The sequence below is a fragment of the Episyrphus balteatus genome, chromosome 1 (assembly GCF_945859705.1).
Source record: "Episyrphus balteatus chromosome 1, idEpiBalt1.1, whole genome shotgun sequence".
NCBI lineage: Eukaryota > Metazoa > Arthropoda > Insecta > Diptera > Syrphidae > Episyrphus > Episyrphus balteatus.
Window position 1 is genome coordinate 133,673,732 of NC_079134.1, and position 19,880 is coordinate 133,693,611.

Sequence of the window (19,880 nt, forward strand, 5' to 3'; positions counted from 1 at the left end):
TAATGTATTTGATATCGAATCCAAATGAAATCGATAGCCCTTTTCTAATGAGTCAGTTTAATTATATTCAATCCGAAACGCATGCTTGTAAGTACGTGCAAAAAAAATATATAATTTAATGAACTTAAAAGAGATATAAATGTTGCAAGACTACATCAATATTAATTCCTAAACAACATAAGGTAATAGGTTTTAAGTCTAATTTAATTGATATCGAATTCAAGGAACTATTGTTTGATTCAGCGTTGTTAATATTTTGTTATTTTTTCTTTTGTATTCTTTTGATAAAATCTTATGATTTTGAATTATGGTTTAGTTTCAGTTAATAATTGTTAAGGCACATTGTTCTAAGTCATTAGTTTGAATCTACTTCGGCAATATTAACAGCGTTAAAAAATCCTTAAAATTATTATTTACAGTTAACGAATAGTTATTATTTTTTGCTTAATCTTGGTTGAGGAACTGCACATTAAGGCGTCTAAACAAGATATCCTGTTTTTAGCTGAGCTTATAAGCTGCCAATCATATTTGTATTTAGATCGCTTTTTTTTGTTATATTGTGCAGCACAATTTACTTAAAATCTAAACTTAAGTAGTTAATTTTTTAGACACAGGGACTTAATTGAACACATAAATATACATTTATATACTATAGTTTACACTTCTAACGTTGGAGGTTTCCCGTGCACTCGAAACCTATACAAACACGTATAATGAGGATTTCCATGGTTGGTCTCTATCCTCACTTCGATGATATCGAATAAACGACCATTGACGTCTTGTTGCACTGGGAAATACTGTAATGGTAAATCATTGTCCTCATACTCATACTCACCTAAGAGCACTGGCTCATGATCATTTTCATGTTCAAGACCCTATAAAATAAAGTTATAATTTTATGTCTTATGGGATACAAAAAAGGAAGTTATCTTACCCAAGTTGTAAAATTCCTTGGAGCCGAATCAATTTTTCCGTTTGGTGTAAGTGTTTTTGGAATATGCTCCATAGTGAAACCCGTTACGTGGATCATCGAATTCAGTCGAAGGACTGTAAATGAAAAGAAATTACTCATACAATCTGGATTTCTTTTGAATTTAAATTGCAACTTACCTAGAAACCCCGGAAACCCCTGAAACGCCCAACATTCACCCGGCTGGACATTTGGCGAAATTGCTATTCGAGGTGTATTCGCCGGATACCATAAAGGGATGCCAAAAATTGATATCTGAGCTGATTTGATTGGATAGTTTTCCGTGCAGCGAGTAGAGAGAATCTGTCCTCCAGCTGATTCCAGAGCATAATCAACTAGACCAGTTTTGTCAGCGTCATAAACTGCAAGAACTCCTCTTACAATCTTTTCAATTTCATTCTCCGAAAGAGCCATTTTGATTGTGCCACTTATTTCAGCTGCACTTTGCTTTTGCTTCAAGTCGACAGACCTTAGAATTTCCACCTTCAACTTTTCACTAATTTGTTTCATGAGAATCATTCCAGAACGATCGATTTCTTTTTTCATATCGGTGCTTGATTGTGCTGAAAGCTCACTAAGTTTCTGCTCTAGAAATTCTTTAGCCACAAACGTATTGCGAATCCAATTCTGTAAATCAATGTTCTCAACCTCCCCAGAGTCTTTATAACCCAAGATGTCGATCAGTGACGATTTAACCTGTTTATTGATCAAGGCGAACTGATCATTCCTTAGCAAAGACAGTTTTTCATCGATTTCAGCTAAGAGTGTTCCGAAACGGTTAGAAACCAACGACTCATGGCTATCCACCCGTTTCAACAAATTGTCTTGACTAAGTTTCAGATTGCTGATCGAGTAATGAAGATCTTGGTTTTCCGACAACTTATCAGACAGAGTTGCCTTAATAAACTCAATTTCTTTGTTCAATTCATTGATGATTAGTTCTTGACGGGCAATTACTTCTTTTTCTGCTTCACTGGACTCTTGTTTAGCATGCAAAATCCTAGAATCTACGAATGTTGCTAAATTGGGAGACTGTAAGATCTTCAACAGTAGACCGTCAATATCGATTTTTTCGATAATATTGTACTGATGATTGTTGATTTCGATATTTTCATGAATCATTTGCGAGATTTGTTTAATATTTTCCTCTGATAGTATCGCAGGAGCACTAGGAGGAGATTCCTTCCATTGGCTCTCTTTCAGTTCCACTGCAACATTTTCGACAATTCTTTGCATCATTTTATCACCTAGCAAATCACTTTGAGTTTTCTTAACCAAAATTGGTTCTAATTTTTGTATACTTTCTCGAACGGTAGTGGCGATAGTTAGAAGCATTTCATTAGATAAAGCATTTTGTTGTTTCATCAAAGTTGCTTTATTCTGTTCATTTTGTTGTTCCAATTTGGCATCGACTAATTTTTGTACATAGCTATTTACATGATTGAATATGGTTTCATATTCTTCGGGGCTAAGGGATTTCTTTAAATTGCCCGTTATATCTTCGCTGATTACTTTGTTGTATTGACTAGATTCTAAATTTGGACGGGTAAAGAGATTTCTGAGATCTAAGCTGGACATAGTTTGACGTAAACCAGCTAATGTTAATGGCAAGAAATTATAAGCTCTTTCTAGGCGATTGTGACGTTCATGATCTTCGAGAAGACCCCAAGCTGTAATGTTAAAAGGTTTTTATTAAAAAAAGAAACTAAGTAAAACAAAATTTAAAAAAAAAAAAATGGTGGAAAAAGTTAAAGGTAGTTTTAGTCGGGTTTAAATAAAATTGTATTAAGAGATATAGACACCCAATAAAGCAACAAATAAGACCATCACTATAAAAGCTCAAAATCCAACAACGAAAGGGTCAAAGTCACATGAAATAAAATGAACAGATTCACAATTGACTTGTAAGAATATTGAAATTAATTCATGTTATTAACTACCAGAAGAGAAAAGCGGAAACAAATCATTTTTCATTATTGGAAGGAAACAACTGGTACAATTTTACAGAAAAAACATGAAACTAGACCGTTAACATGACACGTGAAAAACTAGGAACTTGATTATAATTAGTCAATTTCAATTTTTGAACGGTAATTAAGTAGGACGAGTAAAACGCAAATTAGGGAAATTATTTTAAAAGTTTAAAGTTTTTTAATTTTAATTTAAATGAAATGAAATTTTTGTCATAATAACGAAGAAAAAAATAACAAAAATAATGAAAATTATTTAAATTATTTCTATTTTAAGTGGAGCGATTGAATATAATTTAATTTTAAAGTTCAAGTTCGACCAAAAATAAGGCGTCTTAGTAAGGGTACGACAGATCTAACTGATGAGCCCACTGTCGTACCTGGGCGAAACGCTTTATAAATTTGGAGTTGAGGTCACTTGAACTTTAAAATTGAAATTTTTGTCTTCATTTATAATGTTAATCAAAGCTTAATTTCTGTAATTTTGTATTAAAACTTATAAGTAATGAGAAAATAAAGATAAGAGTTGATTTGTTTTCAATTTTTTTTTTTTACTTCAGCTACTCTGCCTTATTGCCAAAGAACTCTTTTAACCATGACTGGATGAATTATTTATCATTTTTTTAAATCAAATTGGCAACAACTTTCAAAGAAAATTCGTGATATGATGTACGGAGCAGAGCCCTATTTTATTGAACTCTATCAAAATTGTTAGGGAATTTTTTGTTTCCTTGTCAATATTTTGCTACTCAATAACCTATTCTGTTATCCTGAATTCTAACTGAAATTTATTAAGGGAACGAAAAATCTATGAAACGATCTAAAAACGAATTGTTTTAATCATCATTGCCATCCTAAATTTTCTAAGGAGGGAAACATTCATAGATAAATTTAAGTTGTATATGTTGTTGTTGCATTTAATTATTTAGTTCCATCACTTGTATATTCTTTATCTTTTAAGTAATCTCAAACTTCCAAGAATTCCATGTGACGAAACTGAAAACTCGAAGGTATGATGAGAAAGACGATGGAAGTAGGCCTGCTTTTCTTTCAAAACATCTTTAAACATCTGTGAAAACATGAAGCGTTGTATTCCAGGTATTTACAGGGGAATGTATACATTTTATTTGAATGAATGAAAACGTTTTAAGTTTTTAGGGCCTTAATTTAAATAAATAAGTTCAGAAAACTATTTAGATCATATTGTGCGACTTTGAGAAAGGTTTACACGAAAGGCTATTCTTGCAGCTATTTATCTGCTGGATGTCATTGGAATTTTTAAAGGACCTTAACACGCTAATAGCAGATAGTACACAGTCGATAATAGTTTGTTGGAATCTATGTTATTACTGAAGTAAATAGTGCAATATTAAATCAATTTTTTTCAATTGCATTTGTTGTATAAACTGAAAGAAGAAATTTTTCCACCACCAATAATAATGTTGAAATCCTTCTTCATTTGGAGAACAAAAAACAGCAATTTTAATAAATTATGCATTTAAAATCAAGCAAAAATATAAAGAAAAAAGATTGAAATAAAAAAAATGTAAGCAAAACTAACTAAACAAGCAACCAATCACACAGCACCAATTTGTTTTTGTATTTAAATAAAATTATATAAATTTTGCACAAATGAAGAAGGATAGAGTTGTATAGTAATTTATATTTATTATATTCTTCACTTAGCGAAAACTTACCCCATCGTTAAGACATCCTTTAGACTCTTAATGAAGGAAAATAAATTCTCGATAAATATAAAAAAAATTCCTTTTTGAAAATAAAAACGCGTTTTTCTTCGTTATATAATTTATAACAGAAAATTAATAAACATATATATATTTTTTATTTTGTGATCTACAAAAATACATAGAATTTCTTTATATAAATGTTTGCATATTTAATATTTTATGTTTTTCATATATATTATATCGTTGTTAAACAACATATTTAATTGCAACGATTAATAAAAGTAAATAATTTTTTTTTTTTAAACAATTTAACTGTTATTTACTTAAACATTATTGAGTAATATTATATTTTGAATTATTTTTTTGTTCTTGAAAACGATTGCAGCTCTCTATCCTTCTCCTCTGCCTTAAAATTACAAATTATGTTTTAAACAAATAATGGATTGTATCCTTTTAGTGATAAGGACAAGTGGATAGTAGTTTGTGGGTTTGGTTGGTTGTTTGTTTTTTTGTGAGTGTAGGACAAAATGTTAGTTAAAAAGCAATTGTGAGTTCTATTTTTCTATTTTGTACGCAATTCAATAATGTTTCAATTGAAAGTGTTTTATTTTAGTATTTTTTGCTTAGACTTTGTAAATTTTTGTTTAGGGTTAGTATAAATTAGCTTCTTATTGAATTAATTTTTCCTAAAGGTAGTGTTAGTTTTTTTTAAGTGGTCTTTCACGACAATATAGTGACGATTTCAAAAATGTTTTAACATTAGAGAAGTTCAAAATAATTATGGTTTCTTGTTTTGTAAAATAAAATTTGATATTTGCTCGAAGGCTTATGGAAATATAATGGCTTCTGGCTTGGTGTTTGCAACAGAAAATTGAAAACAATAGATAGTATTGATGAAATTAATATTTTGATCAAAACAATGCAAGCCGGGTGCCTCATGAGTCATAAAAATGCTCTCTCTAACTGATTAAAGATAAAATTCCTTATAGAATGGCTAACTATAACATAATGTGAAATGCAATCAACATAAGTTTTTACTACTTGTTCACGTTTGAAAATATTTAAATTAAATTTTTTGTTTTTTGAACAGAAAATGAAACCACTTTTTTATAAGAATTTAATTTTAACATAAAATAAAAAAAAAAAAAAAACAAAACAAAAATGAAATGAAACATAAGAAAAAATAAAATGAAACTAAACAAAAATAATATTTCGCAAAAATAACCATACGAAAAATGAAAACAATAAAAAATAAATTAATTTAAAAAAAAAACAACACCTGAAACCAAAACTAAATGCAACGTCAATGCAGATTGAAATGATTATTTTCTTATTTGTTTGTTTTTGTTTTAGATTCTCTCATAATAAACATTCTCTTGGAATATTTTTTTACCTTCATCTAAAATATTCATTGAAACTTGTTTTAAATAAGCAAAATATTCATGAGTATAATCACGCAAATCATCGAGACCATTATATGCACTTCTTTTCATTGCTTCGTACTTTTCTTGATTATAGAACTCAGATATATCAACTTTTGGTAAATTGAATGTTATTTCGGATAAGGATCTAGGCGGGAAAGGTTCATTAGGATTCAAATAATAATAAAGGCCTGTAATAAAAAAAAAACCAATGAAAACACGAAATCAATATCGGTAAATAATTGATGTTTGAGTGTAATAATGGGATGTGAAAAAGAAGTAATGGGATGTTTGAGTTGTGTGATGATGTAAAAAGAGTGATGCAAAGTCATAGAATCATGTTAGAAATGTTCATTTCTGAGATAAGGGTCAGAAAACAAGACTAACTTACTTGTCTCTTAACTACACCTGGAAATATTAACTGTTATCAATGGGAACAAGAAAGGGTATCATAGATCGACATGAACCACGTACTCAAGTCCTAGCAGGGTTTTGTGTTGGTTTTATTTTTAATCTAATTTCTTTCGGTATACCAAACCAAATTTAAATTCAATAATATTACGACACGGCTAGACAAATAAATTTAAAGATTGAAATACTGTACTGGGGTAAGAATCAGCTAATGAGATCTGAGCTTGTTGGCAGTCATTTTGTGAAGTCTTATGTCTAGTTACACCTGCTTCACGTTTATTCCATTTATTTATGGTGCTTAGTCTAGTTATTTTTTTTAGTGGAATCACATTAGAGCCGATTGATTACCCCCGATTCGGCAAAAATTAAAAGGATTTTTTTCCCTAATAGAAATATGTACATATGTATATTAGTTTTTATCCAGTTGCTTCAGTGATAGTTATTGATACCAACAGACTAAAAAGTACGGTGCTGATGCAAACATCTTCCAGTTATAAGGGTGTTTTTTTTTTTTTTTTTTTTTTTTATTGCTGGACAATGTACAAACGCATGAAAAGAAATTGACATTGACTGACATAAATAATTTTCGGATGGTAGCAGGACTAAAAAAAAAAAACAATCATAAGCAATACAATCCGAGGAAGTCCTCATGTTTTAAATACTGTCTTGAACTAAATACACCACTTTTTAGCCTTGTTAATGTCATGTTAAACGAAAATGGTAGGAAAATCTAGATTCAGAGACAATAGCAAACAACGTGACAATAAGTTGATAGTAAAAATGAAAAAAATGCGACTTTAAAAATGAAAAAATTGTCACATAAGAACTAATACAGTAATATCTTATATCTTTGTAGTATTTTCAAATACGAAATTATTTAAATGCTAAACAAAACTAAATAGTGTACAAAAAATATTAAATGAAAAAAAATCTTTTTTTGAACAAGAGTACAATTTTGTATGCACTGAAAGGCCTATATACCAAACTTTAGCTGACATTCTCTTCTATTTTAAGTCTTCGGCCCATAATATATGAAATTCGTACCTTGGTAAAGCTATATATACCGTCGAATAAATACTGTCTTGAACTAAATACACCACTTTTTAGCCTTGTTAATGTCATGTTAAACGAAAATGGTAGGAAAATCTAGATTCAGAGACAATAGCAAACAACGTGACAATAAGTTGATAGTAAAAATGAAAAAAATGCGACTTTAAAAATGAAAAAATTGTCACATAAGAACTAATACAGTAATATCTTATATCTTTGTAGTATTTTCAAATACGAAATTATTTAAATGCTAAACAAAACTAAATAGTGTACAAAAAATATTAAATGAAAAAAAATCTTTTTTTGAACAAGAGTACAATTTTGTATGCACTGAAAGGCCTATATACCAAACTTTAGCTGACATTCTCTTCTATTTTAAGTCTTCGGCCCATAATATATGAAATTCGTACCTTGGTAAAGCTATATATACCGTCGAATAAGTTCTGGTTATTTTAAATGGAAGCGACTGGGATACTCTCTTTAAATACGTCAAATCGTCACTCCGCTATAGAACCCAAATTTTAAGAGAAGAATTTTAATATTAAAAAAAAAAAAAATAATAATAAATAAATAAATAAATTTGTAACTTAAAACTTATTAACTTTATATGCACCTATAAATAGTTATTTATGATATTCTCTAAACTCGTCAATCTGGCAGACGGCTTATGCCATGTCATTTAAGATTTGTAAAACTAAAATATGTAACACTCAATTTTGAAATTTAATAAAATCTAACCTAATCTAAATCTAATCTAATATGAAATTCGAGTTTAAACGTTTTGGTGTTGTAACCTTTAGTGTAGGCATATTTTTCAATTGAGTTGCAGTTTTGGTATGCACTTGGGTACATCAATGTCAAATATCAATATGATTTGCCCAAAAATGGTTAATTGAGCGAATAAGAGTTATTTGGAAACCATAAATATGTATGTAAATTGATGACTGACCCGTCAGCATCATTAAAAACAAATATTCCGGGGCACATCCCCATGCATATACCATAAAAGGACTATTCTAAGTTCTGTTGGAAAATTTAAAATCAATCTCCAACGCTTTAATGGGACCTTTTAGTGCGACAGATATTTCGGGTGATATAAAAAACACACAGTGCAATTAAAAATATGCAATCCCCATCCTGTATTAATACCCAACAAGACATAAATAGAGCAACAAATTGGGTTTGCGGATAACATCGACAATATCTGACTCTTTATAAAAGAAGGTGTATAAAAGTCCGTGACAATTATTTAAGAGCCTGGAGAGTTATTGATTCTGTAAAGCGTCTCGGACATCATAAGTGATAGCTGCAATTTCGTGGTGTTCACCTGTTACTCTTTTGTAGAAAAGAACTAACCAAGGAAATCATTGTTACATCTGTTTAACAGAAGACGCATCTGCTCTATAAAACCGTTATTTTGTCAGTCCTACTGTCTGGCGTCGAATGCTAAGTGCTCAAAAGAAAAGGTAAGTTAATATTACCTTGATGAGTTCTACGTAAAATTTGTCCATTTTTTTTTTTTCCATGAGTGATACTACATATTTTTTTTTTACATAGAAAAACAAAACAACCATCATGACAAAATAAAACTTAAAATTCATCTTAAAAAAATAAATTGCACGACTGGGGTCGCACGTACTTGCTCTTATGCTTAAAGTAACTATAATGTTAAAGCTTTTTATTCATGAAATTTAAAATTTGATATTTTGAAGAAATTTCATAAGTAGTATAAAAAAATTAAATCTGTTTTTATAATTAATTAAACTCCGTTGTAAATTATCTTAAAAAACAAAACAAATATGCCATTTTATTTCTTGTATAAAAAGGTATTTTTAGAAAAAAATTTTCGAAAATTGTAGGAGCCGTTTTTTAAAAAAATAATTTTTTATGTATAAAAATTTTTTAACATTTTTCAAAAAAAAAGTTGGTATGCCATTTTGAAGAAATAATTAATTTACACATAAAAACTAAATTTCAAAATTTTTCATTGATCCGTTTTCAAAAAATTGATTTTTCAAAAAAAAATTTTGAAATATTTTTTAAAAATCCAAAAATGCGTTTTTTGAAAATTTTCTAAATTTTTAATATTATCTTTACTTACACACGTTTGTATAAAAATTTTCATTTAAATCGGGTTAATGTTGTACGAGATATTCAGAAACGAAAAAAACCGTTCTATGACAGGTACCGTTAATAACGGTACAAAAAATATTTTTTTTACTTAAAAAGTTGGCTCTTATGTGTAGTACTACACACAAAAATTTTAATCAAAATCGTTAGAGCCGTTTTTGAAAAAAATTAACTTTTCTATTTCCATTATATGGCAGGTACCGTTAGTTTTGGTCATAAAAAAAAAATTTCAATTTCCCCTCTAGGGAATCACCAAAAACTGCTAACTACCAAGTTTGAAGAAAATCACTTCACTCGTTTAGGCTGCAGCTCCAGATAGAGACAGACACACAGACAGACAGACAGACAGACAGACAGACAGACAGACAGACAGAATTGCCGGACCCACTTTTTTGGCATTCTCCATCATCGTAATGTCATGGAAAATTGTTATCTCGAGTTTTTTTACGAATCCTAAACTTGCCCTATAGTACCTATATCGCAAGTAAATAAAATGCACGACTGGGGTCGCACGTACTTGCTCTTATACTAAAGTAACTCTTATGTTAAAGCTTTTTATTCCAGAAAATTAGGAAAATTTTATTATTTGATATTTTCAAGAAATTTCATAAGGAGTGTAAAAAAATAAAATCTGTTTTTATAATTAATTAAACACCGTTTTAAATGATGTTTTTCAAAAAACCAAGTATGCCATTTTATTACTTGTATAAAAAGGTATTTTTAGAAAAAAAATTTCGAAAAACGTTAGAGCCGTTTTTTAAAAAAATAATTTTTTATATATAAAAAATTTCTAACATTTTTCAAAAAAAAAGTTGGTATGCCATTTTTAAGAAATAATTGATTTACGCATAAAAACGAAATTTCAAAATTTTTCACTAACTCGTTTTCAAAAAATTGATTTTTCAAAAAAAAATTTTGAAACATTTTTTAAAAATCCAAAAATTATTTTTTTGAAAATTTTCTAAAATTTTAATATTACTTTTACTTAAACGCTTTTGTATAAAAATTTTCGTTGAAATCGGGTTAATCTTGTACGAGATATTCAAAAACCAAAAAAACCGTTCTATGGCAGGTACCGTTAATAACGGTACAAAAAATATTTTTTTTATTTCAAAAGTTGGCTCTTATGGTAAATACTAAACACAAAAATTTTAATCAAAATCGTTAGAGCCGTTTTTGAGTTATTTGGTTTGAATTGAGAAATTTGTATGGGAGGTACACTTTCTAAGAGAGATAAAAAAAAAACAAAAAAAACCAACTTTCAGAATTCCATAAAAATCATCTGTACCAAATTTGAAGAAAATCCGTCCACCCGTTTAGGCTGTGGAAATGTGTACAGATGGACGTACAGACGCACAGACGCACAGACGCACGGACGGAATTGCGAGACCCACTTTTTTGGAATTCTCCATCATCGTAATGTTGGTTTTGATTAAAACCTCAAATTTTTTTTTCGACACGAAACCAATACTTGCCCTATTGAGCAAGTAAAAAGAAATAAGTAGGTACTTCGAACTTAATAAATCTTCGATTTGTTTTGTCATCCTTGCAAAAATACTAAACCGACTAAAATACTAGACCGTAAGATTACCTTGGCATCGCGTGTACATAAATCGTCAAAAAAAAAAAAAACGAATTGCATTAATTGAAATGCAAGCTATTGAAAACTAGACCACCTAAAAAGATAACATCTAACAGTACATTTCTCTTAGTATGTTCTTGACATCGCTAAACTAAACCCCCACCCTCTCCCCCTCATTGCTAAATTGAATTCAAACAGTAAAACACATTCATTTAAGTTGTGTTGTGACACTACAATATCAATTCTATAGACCACATTTCTGTTTACATTACAAAATTCTAAAACTGAAAATCCCCAATTCTTTTCTTCTATTATACATGTTTGTTTCAAAGAAACAACATAAAGCCAACAAGGTCAGAGGTTGGTCGCACCATTGACTATGAACCTGTGTGTGGTGATGCCATTTCATTATTGTCGGTATTCTATTTATAGAAACACCATAGGAGTTTATTGTATTGTTTGCATGATTGATTCTATAACTTTGCATGCACTCGCGAAGAATTACTTGTTTTTTTTTTTCTGTTTTTCTTGTTTGATGAATGTGCGTGTGTTTTTTTATGAAAATAGTGCATTTACTCACCAGCTAGCAGTAAAAGAGGAAGAAGAATAAGCAGCAATAGAAGAAATCGTTTCTTGTTAGTGTTTTCAGCGTTCGATGACTTCAAAAGCCATGTGTCAAGACTTAGCACTGTTGATATTGCCATGTAAATATACCGGAACAAACCGATAAACACTGACGATATAGCATCACTTATTTTTCCAAAGAAACCTAAAATGAATGAAAATTTTAAAAAGCTGCAAAGAGGATGAATAATTTTTCTAACCTCTTTCCTCTTGTGCAATTCTGGTTTTGTAAAGGTCGCTCTCAGAGCTGCCACCAGTAATTACGCTCCAAAAACTAAAGATCGTTGTGACCACAGAAGTTACCACCCGCTTGTACCATGATTCATTGTGTATTGTAGATCTGGTATTTGACGAAAGATATCGTTTGTTTTTTCGATAGCTTTCGAACTGTGCCAAATCAACCTCATCCTGAGAGTCATAGATAAGCTTTTCTGCAGCGCGTCGATTGTAGGAATTACTACTTGTCGTCTGATATGCATATCGCCGGCGAATAAATTCCTCTTGAGCTGGCGACCTTTGAATCATTTCATTCACACGATCGTGATGATTTTCCAGACTGCAGCGGGACATGTTTGGCATGGCAATAACTCCGGGACAAATTTCTCGACGATGCGGTGAGCGTTTTGAATATGTGTAATCTGTTTTTGGATATTTGCTATCAAAGAATAATTAATTTATTTGAATATAAATTGCCATTTGATTTTTTTTTATCATACTTACTTCCAATATTCGCCGGCATCTTTATATTCCTTGTAGGCAACATGATCAACCAGACTACCATTTGTCTGTTCTTTGAAGGAATTCTTAGATGACGAAATAATATTGCTGCCACCGAATTGGGTGCTGCCTTCAAAGCCTGACTGTAAATCAGTTTGACTGATTTCTTTGTGATTACCAAATGAGAAATTCTGTTGCTGGAGACCTTTTGGTGTCGATGTCAAAACCGATGATGTTAGACTTTTGATATTTTTATTTCCTTGTAATCTCTGGCCTGAAGAGCTAGTTATAATTGTCTTGGTTGTTGTAGTCGAGCTTGAGTAAGATGATGTTTGAGCTTGTCCTACACTTTCGGGTGTTGTTGTTTTATTTGCAGCACTAAATCGAGCAATTCTAGCAATGGTTTCTGGACTTGCATCTTCACTTGAATAGTCAGATGTTTTTGATGTTGTTTTGCCAATATCTATTGCTTTAGATGCAGAAGACGATGACGAGGACGACGATGATATGGTGGACGTTACTGTTTTGGTTGCAGATTTTTTAGATTTTTCAGCAGATGGTGGGACTTTTGTTGTTACTTCAACGATTTCTTCTGTGATGGTTCTGCATTGAGAAAAGAATGAACATTAAAATTGTGAAAATTTAAATATTTTTATTATCAATGATGATCAATCTTGAGTTTTTGAAGTGCGAATCACCGGTTTAAGAAAATTAAAATTTATTATAATTTTGGTTGGAAGTGTTTAATGAATCATTTTTATGACTCGATTCTATCTGTTATCTGACGATAAGTTATATTTTATAGCAAAGGTACGACGTATATGCTATGCAGCAAAAAAAAGAATTTATCTTTTTTTTTTGTATTCTAAACAAACTTAAAATCATTTCATGGAAGATAAACTTCCGTAAACTAAATCTCATTACTAAACCACACATAATGTAACCAGCTCAAAGCTTTGATCTTGAAAATGAAAGCTTTTACTATCTTAACATGACGCCATCATCGTTAATGTTTTATTTTGAGAATTCCAAAAAAAAGCGAGCGTTATTTTATTTGAATAAATATACAATGTTCGCGTCTATGTTATAATCTATTCCCTCCCCTTTCCATCGTCATCATCAAACAAAAAACTATACCCGCTAAATGAAGGCCAATCGATTTGTGTTTGGAGTGAATAAACATTGCGAGCGAGCACCACGGTGACGACAGAACACTCATAATATACATTTGTTTTGTTTTTTTTTTTAGATTACCAGTTGTCTTCAGCTTCAAGAATTATAAATTTAATTTAAGATATTTTTATGCATGTTTCATGGCTATGTGGACAGCATTTTTTATTAATTTATGTCGAAACAAGCTATGGATGGAAGGAGAACATGTAACGAATGCCTCGTCAAGTAGCGTCCGTTAAAATTGCGTGTCCATTTTATTTGAATTCAAATAAACAGAAATAATATTTTTATACTTACTGAACGTTTGGAGTTTTCTTCTTTTTTTCATGATGATGATGATGTGAGTGCCCTTCTTCGCCAGCATGTGCACATGACTCACTATCACATTGTGATCTTAGAAATGGTGTTTTTGATCTAGAACGATTTCTAGTTTCTCTTATGATGTCTCCCATTGTAGAATTCTATATTACTCCAACGGGTTTTTGGTTATATTCTAAAAAAAGAAAGTACAAAAAGTAAACATCAGTTTTTTATTTGTTTTTTATCATCTCTGTTTGTAATCAATGTTTGTTTTGGACTATGCTCCGTTTCATCTATCGATAATGTTTATTTAAATCTATACATTGTAGTTTCAACGGAAAGATAAAGCTTCAAATATCAGTGTGGTCTTTAAGGGGACAGAGGAAGTGGTTTGTTTTTCCACGCGTTTATATATTAAGTTCTAACTTTCTGTAATAAGCGTGTTGGTTTCAAATCTTGTTTTTATTTACAATGTTTGTTAAATCTAGCGTTGGTTTCCTAAAGACTAAAGCTTAATTAACATTATGTATTCATAAATAACACGATTAAATCAATAAATTACTACATGTGACATTTTGTTATTCTGATAAATCTAGCATAATCAAGTTTCATGATTATTTGGCTTCTATTACTGAATTGTCTAGCTAAGTTGTTTTTACATCATGTAAGTTGCTTTTTACATATTACAGTAATTAATTAATAAATTAGAACTAGCTAACTACTAAGGGTAAATTCGACAAGAACACAAATGGAAGTTTCTTATTTATTGCATAATTGCAAAACATTTCGACATCGAGTATGTGTTCATTCAACAGAAACAAGTGTCACTCATTGATAGTGGCATAGGAGAGAGATTTTGTTTTACTGATTGCAAGTAGCGTTGTGTTTTTGTACGCGATTTTTTGTTCCCCATTGGGCAATGCTGTCAAGATCAGAATTTTATGAGCTTTTCATATTTATATGTTAAAGTTCTGCATTCAAAGATTAGGGGCGCAATTCAGTAAACAAATTTCTCAAGCACAAGTCTGAGATGTACTTTCTGGGTGTTTGCACAAGTATTTACTTCAAAATTTCCTCATTTGGAATTCATGTGCTAAGATTAAAGAAACCTTTAGGTTTTCTTAACGTAACCAGTAGCTGAAGTGGGCCAAACGCAAGAGCAAATGTTAACTTGAGTAAAATGTTTACTGGAGCGACGACTCTGAATTATTCTCTAGAAGTTTCAGACAGGAGATCTTTAATAAAAATGAGGAAGAGTCGCACACCATCGTTTATTTTGTGGGTTTTAGACTTGAATCTATCCAATATGACTTGTATTGAACAGTCTGAAAGGTAATTTCAAATCAAGAAGATAATTGTTTGATCCCAACTGCATGCATTCTCGATAAGAAAACTTGGTGCAAAACTCTATCAAATGGTTTTGAAATATCAAAGGAAATAGTCTTACTTCCTTCATCATATCACAAGGAGACCTATTGCTACGAACATTCTGCTGGTTATTAAAAAGCTTCTCGTCTTCATTTCTTTAACTTTATAATTTTAGAGCGAAGAAAATTCGCCTTTTTTTAGAAACATACTGGACAAATTTTTTTTTTTCACTCTGGAAGAGACCAGTAGAGTAGGACTAATGGAAAAGCTTACGCAGTGGTTTAGCAAACAAGTAAATTGTACAACAATCTTAAAAGAAATAACCTCAATTAACTGCAAAAAGCTGTAGGCACTTTTCTATTCCAAACAATCTAGAAAAGAACTTCATTGAATACATATATCTAAACACATGTCTGTTTGACATCATATTGATAATACATGTAACATGTATAATTATAAGTATACATTAGAGTGACCGCAACTCCCATAGAAAAAAATTTTTGTCGAATTTTTTTCGGGGGAACCCCATAAAATGTTCCGCCTTTGCAGATTTTTAGATAGCCAAAATTTCAGCTCGATTGGATAACTCTAAATGGTGCCGACACTCGTCCAAAGTATCAAAAATCTCTGTTTTTTCACTGTTTTTCGAAGAAAATTAGCTCTAGCTCCCAAACAAATCGGGTTATTTTCACTTTTTATATATTAAATTAAAGGTAGTGTTGTTACACATAATTCAAATGCTAAATTTGTTTAGTTTTACTAAAAACGAAAAATATTGTCATCAATTTAAATTTTCAGTACTTACCTCAAAAAGAGCTGAAGTGCAAACTCGATTTAAAATTAAATTTTTTTTTTATTCTGCGGATTGGGATAGAATGGATGTTTCTCTATCTCTGGGCCCTCGGGTAGCAAAAGTATGAGGTATAGTCGTGGGGTGAAAGAGCTATTAACAATGCAACTTTCTATGTTATTGGATCGATGTAAGGCATCTGATAGAAATGCTTCTCGCATAATTATAGCTACAATAGAAGCACTAGGGCAAAATCTAATTGACTTTGTAGTTTCAAAATCAAACTTACATTCAACAAGAAAAAACTTTTGCTTGGTTTAATGCCCCAAGAGCTTATCTGGCTCCTAAACAAGATCTTGATCTTTTGCATAATTGCATTGAATACCGCAAGATAGACAAAGATATTTCAGAGAAGGCTCTTGCTAAATTCTAAAACCATTTATGGTATTTGAGTTCAGAGCTGGCAGGTCTGGCGTTCTTTGACCTAACTTTACGAGATGGCGAAAAATTAGAAACGGCCAACATAATTTTGAAAACCAGTGAAACGTAAACCAACAGAATAGTAAATCCAAAGCTACAGACACATGAAGATGAACAATTTGTCACAGCAGGGTTAAAAAATATTGTGAACAAAAAAACATTGAACTTTTTCAGCCGATTGAAAATAGACACAAGTTTTCTCAAAGAACCTCCAAATTTTTGGCCCGAAAACCCGCATTTTAAAGAAGGCTTTAAAAAAGTGCAATAACTTAAAGTCGTAAATGACATGACAGAAAGAGGAGTCAAATTAATAACCGATTTTAATAACCTTTTAACTAAAGATGAGGAACAAAAACAATATGTACTTCAAGTAGTCAGTGAGGGCCGAAAATTGTATCCTGATGCTTCCAAAACTACTTTGTAAATCTCTTGATTAAATTTTTTTAGTATTTACTTCAATAATTATGTATAAGAAATGTAACACGATGTTATTTTTTTTGTTTTTTAGGCCTATGTGAATTGCGTAAAATAGTTAACATAGTGTAAAATTTTTGACACTATTGAGGTGAATAAAAAAAATTCAGCTGTTAAAAATTTATTGGGCTCTGGGACCTGGTTAAATTTGAGTTAAATTTTTTTTGCAGATGGTTTTGTTTTGTTTTTTTTTTTATTAAAAAGGAGTTTCATAGCAGAAAAGAAGCAGAGAAAAATATTAAACAATAAGCCATACAGCTGAAATTTTTTTGTTCACCTCAATAGTGTCAAAAATTTTACACGGTGTTAACTATTTAACGCAATTCACACACAGCCTTAGAATTCTGTTAAATGTTTCGTTTTTTTAAATAAAACAGTTTAAAAAAAAGTTTCATTTTAAATCGAGTTTGCACTTCAGTTCTTTTTGAGGTAAGTACTGAAAATTTAAATTGATGACAAAATTTTTCTGTTTTAGTAAAACTAAACAAATTTAGCATCTGAATTATGTGTAGCAACACTACCCTTAATTTAATATATAAAAAGTGAAAATAACCCGATCTCTTTGGGAGCTAGAGCTAATTTTCTTCGAAAAACAGTGAAAAAACAGAGATTTTTGATACTTTGGACGAGTGTCGGCACCATTTAGAGTTATCCAATCGAGCTGAAATTTTGGCTATCTAAAAATCTGCAAAGGCGGAACATTTTATGGGGTTCCCCCGACCAAATTTCGAAAATCGATTTCTTGCGGTCACTCTAGTATACATGTATGTTTTAGACCCTTAGGCCTTTGGGTCAAGCAAACAATAATAAGCTACCTACTTTATTTTTAGATGGCACATTGTTCGCAAAAAAGATCGAAAGGGACTGTTAAACTCATTCTTTAATGGGTACAATTGGCGTTGTTGTTGCAATAACCCATTCTCTCTGAAAAATGGATGAAATCAACTTAGCGTACGAACAAGAAAGCAACAAAAACTGGATGTTCATGTTCATTAAACACCAAAACTAAATTTGGATTTTAATTTATCAAACAATAAACAAACATATTCACAAAACTGCTAGCATATTGATAAGTTAAGTAATAAGTAGGGCGCTTTCCAACTTCCTATAAGACATTTACTGACATGAACTAAAACAAAATAATTGATTTTCTTTTGAAATATTTTCATGTACTTCAAAAGAAAATCCATTATTTTCAGCCCTATTCTGCTATACGATTCACGTGAATGTGAATGAAGAAGTGTTTAAAAGGTGATTAAAATTAAATTTAGACAATTTATTTTCTTAAGAGTTTCTTAAACAAACGGGAATAACACTTTGCTATCGAAAGTTAGAAGTTTTTCAAAGCCAATTTGACATGATTAAGAAAGGGAATCCTTCGATTCACGTGAATCGAATAGCAGAATAGGGCTGTTTGTTTCAGTTCATGGTGGAAGTAGGGGAGAGTGGGGCACATTTGAACACTTTTTTCTTTCGCCACTGCTTGAACGAAATATGATCGTTTTCTTGATCTGTAAAGTTTACAAACATTGAACAGTAACATTGAACTTCGATTTCAAAGAACATTTCGAAAAAAATATTATTAATGCAAACAATTCAGAAAATTCAGAGCTATCTTTTGGTATATTCAGTTCAACAATGTTGTTTTGAACATTTTTCAGGAATGACAAAATTCAAAAGCTCGTATTGATACATCCCATACAAAAACAAGAAACACAACATATTGTTTTTTGATTTCTGAAAAACTTGCAAAAACGACTTACGAGGTTATGAAGTTTAACCGTCGATTTGGTTAGTTAAACAAATTATTTATATTGAATTTTGATGTTTTAAAAATATAGGCTCTTATGTTCAAAAGTGCCCCATGTATGGGGCAGTTTTGAACATGGAAGGGGCACTTTTGAACAGCAGTATTAGTTTTGTTGTAATGAATAAATAATACTTAAATTGTTATTAGTTTTTTAATAAAGACATACAAAAACTCCAAATTGATTATTATATCATATTCAATTAACCAACAAATAATAAAAACTCAGAAAATATAACATTAAAATTTAAACTATAGTTATCAGTTTATCACATTTATAAGTTCAAAAGAAAAACAAATATACCAAGAAAAATTCATTCAAAATATATCTTAGAAAAATGGAATTCATACCATTTATGCTTCTCAGAGTAAAATAGATTTATTTTCAATATATATAGATATATTTCTAGACATTAAATCCAAATGTTAACAAAGCGGATGTTCTTCATGTACCAATAGCATTATATTGGTGTAGGTAGCTTGACTTTAATTTCTATAACGCTTAAGCGGTATATAATCGAGTTCTCATCGAAAACAGTCTAGCAGAACTTGAAGAATTCAGGCATTTTTTTAAATCTTCAATTATGTTGTACATACATATTCCCATTTTTTCTTTAATTTTGCCCACAATTGATAGTTTCATTATTTTTTTTATAAGAACATTACGAATTATTAAATAAAACACATTCAAGTGTCCTTCAAATGTCTGATACAAACTGCTGGGGGCGGTTTTGAACATATTCAAAAGTGCCCCACCATACTTGTTCAAAACTGCCCCAACTGTGTCAACGACATAAAATGTTGAATAAATATTTAACATTAATATATTCATTCGAAAATTCACCGTCAATTAGTTTAAAATTCATTAACCATTAACAAAAATTGTATTGCGTTTTGAAATCACGTACCAATTTTTTTTTTTAAA

At 30.5% G+C, this 19,880-nt stretch overlaps 1 protein-coding gene across 2 annotated transcripts; it reads right to left on the reverse strand.

Moving 5' to 3' along the window:
- Window positions 1-254: 254 nt before the first annotated feature.
- Window positions 255-14,250, reverse strand: LOC129918775 (klaroid protein). Of its 2 annotated transcripts, XM_055999495.1 has the most exons (8): window positions 14,034-14,250; window positions 12,567-13,166; window positions 12,047-12,501; window positions 11,803-11,991; window positions 6,022-6,240; window positions 1,111-2,640; window positions 935-1,047; window positions 255-875 (listed from the first exon to the last, which is right to left on the reverse strand). In XM_055999495.1, the coding sequence occupies exons 1-8, from the start codon at window positions 14,186-14,188 to the stop codon at window positions 657-659; spliced, it is 3,480 nt and encodes a 1,159-aa protein (XP_055855470.1). In that variant the 5' UTR covers window positions 14,189-14,250; the 3' UTR covers window positions 255-656. The 2 variants fall into 2 exon arrangements, with proteins under 2 accessions (XP_055855470.1, XP_055855479.1); XM_055999504.1 differs by lacking the exon at window positions 6,022-6,240.
- Window positions 14,251-19,880: the final 5,630 nt, after the last annotated feature.

What these genes read in the sequence shown, in the direction of transcription:
- LOC129918775 (XM_055999495.1), bottom strand. Translation starts at nt 14,188, where the DNA reads ATGGGAGACATCATAAGAGAAACTAGAAATCGTTCTAGATCAAAAACA. An exon ending in TCCTCTTTTACTGCTAGCTG is followed by an intron (nt 6,241 to 11,802) that starts GTGAGTAAATGC and finishes TTTTTATTACAG; the next exon opens with GCCTTTATTATTATTTGAAT. An exon ending in AATGAATATTTTAGATGAAG is followed by an intron (nt 2,641 to 6,021) that starts GTAAAAAAATAT and finishes TTAACATTACAG; the next exon opens with CTTGGGGTCTTCTCGAAGAT.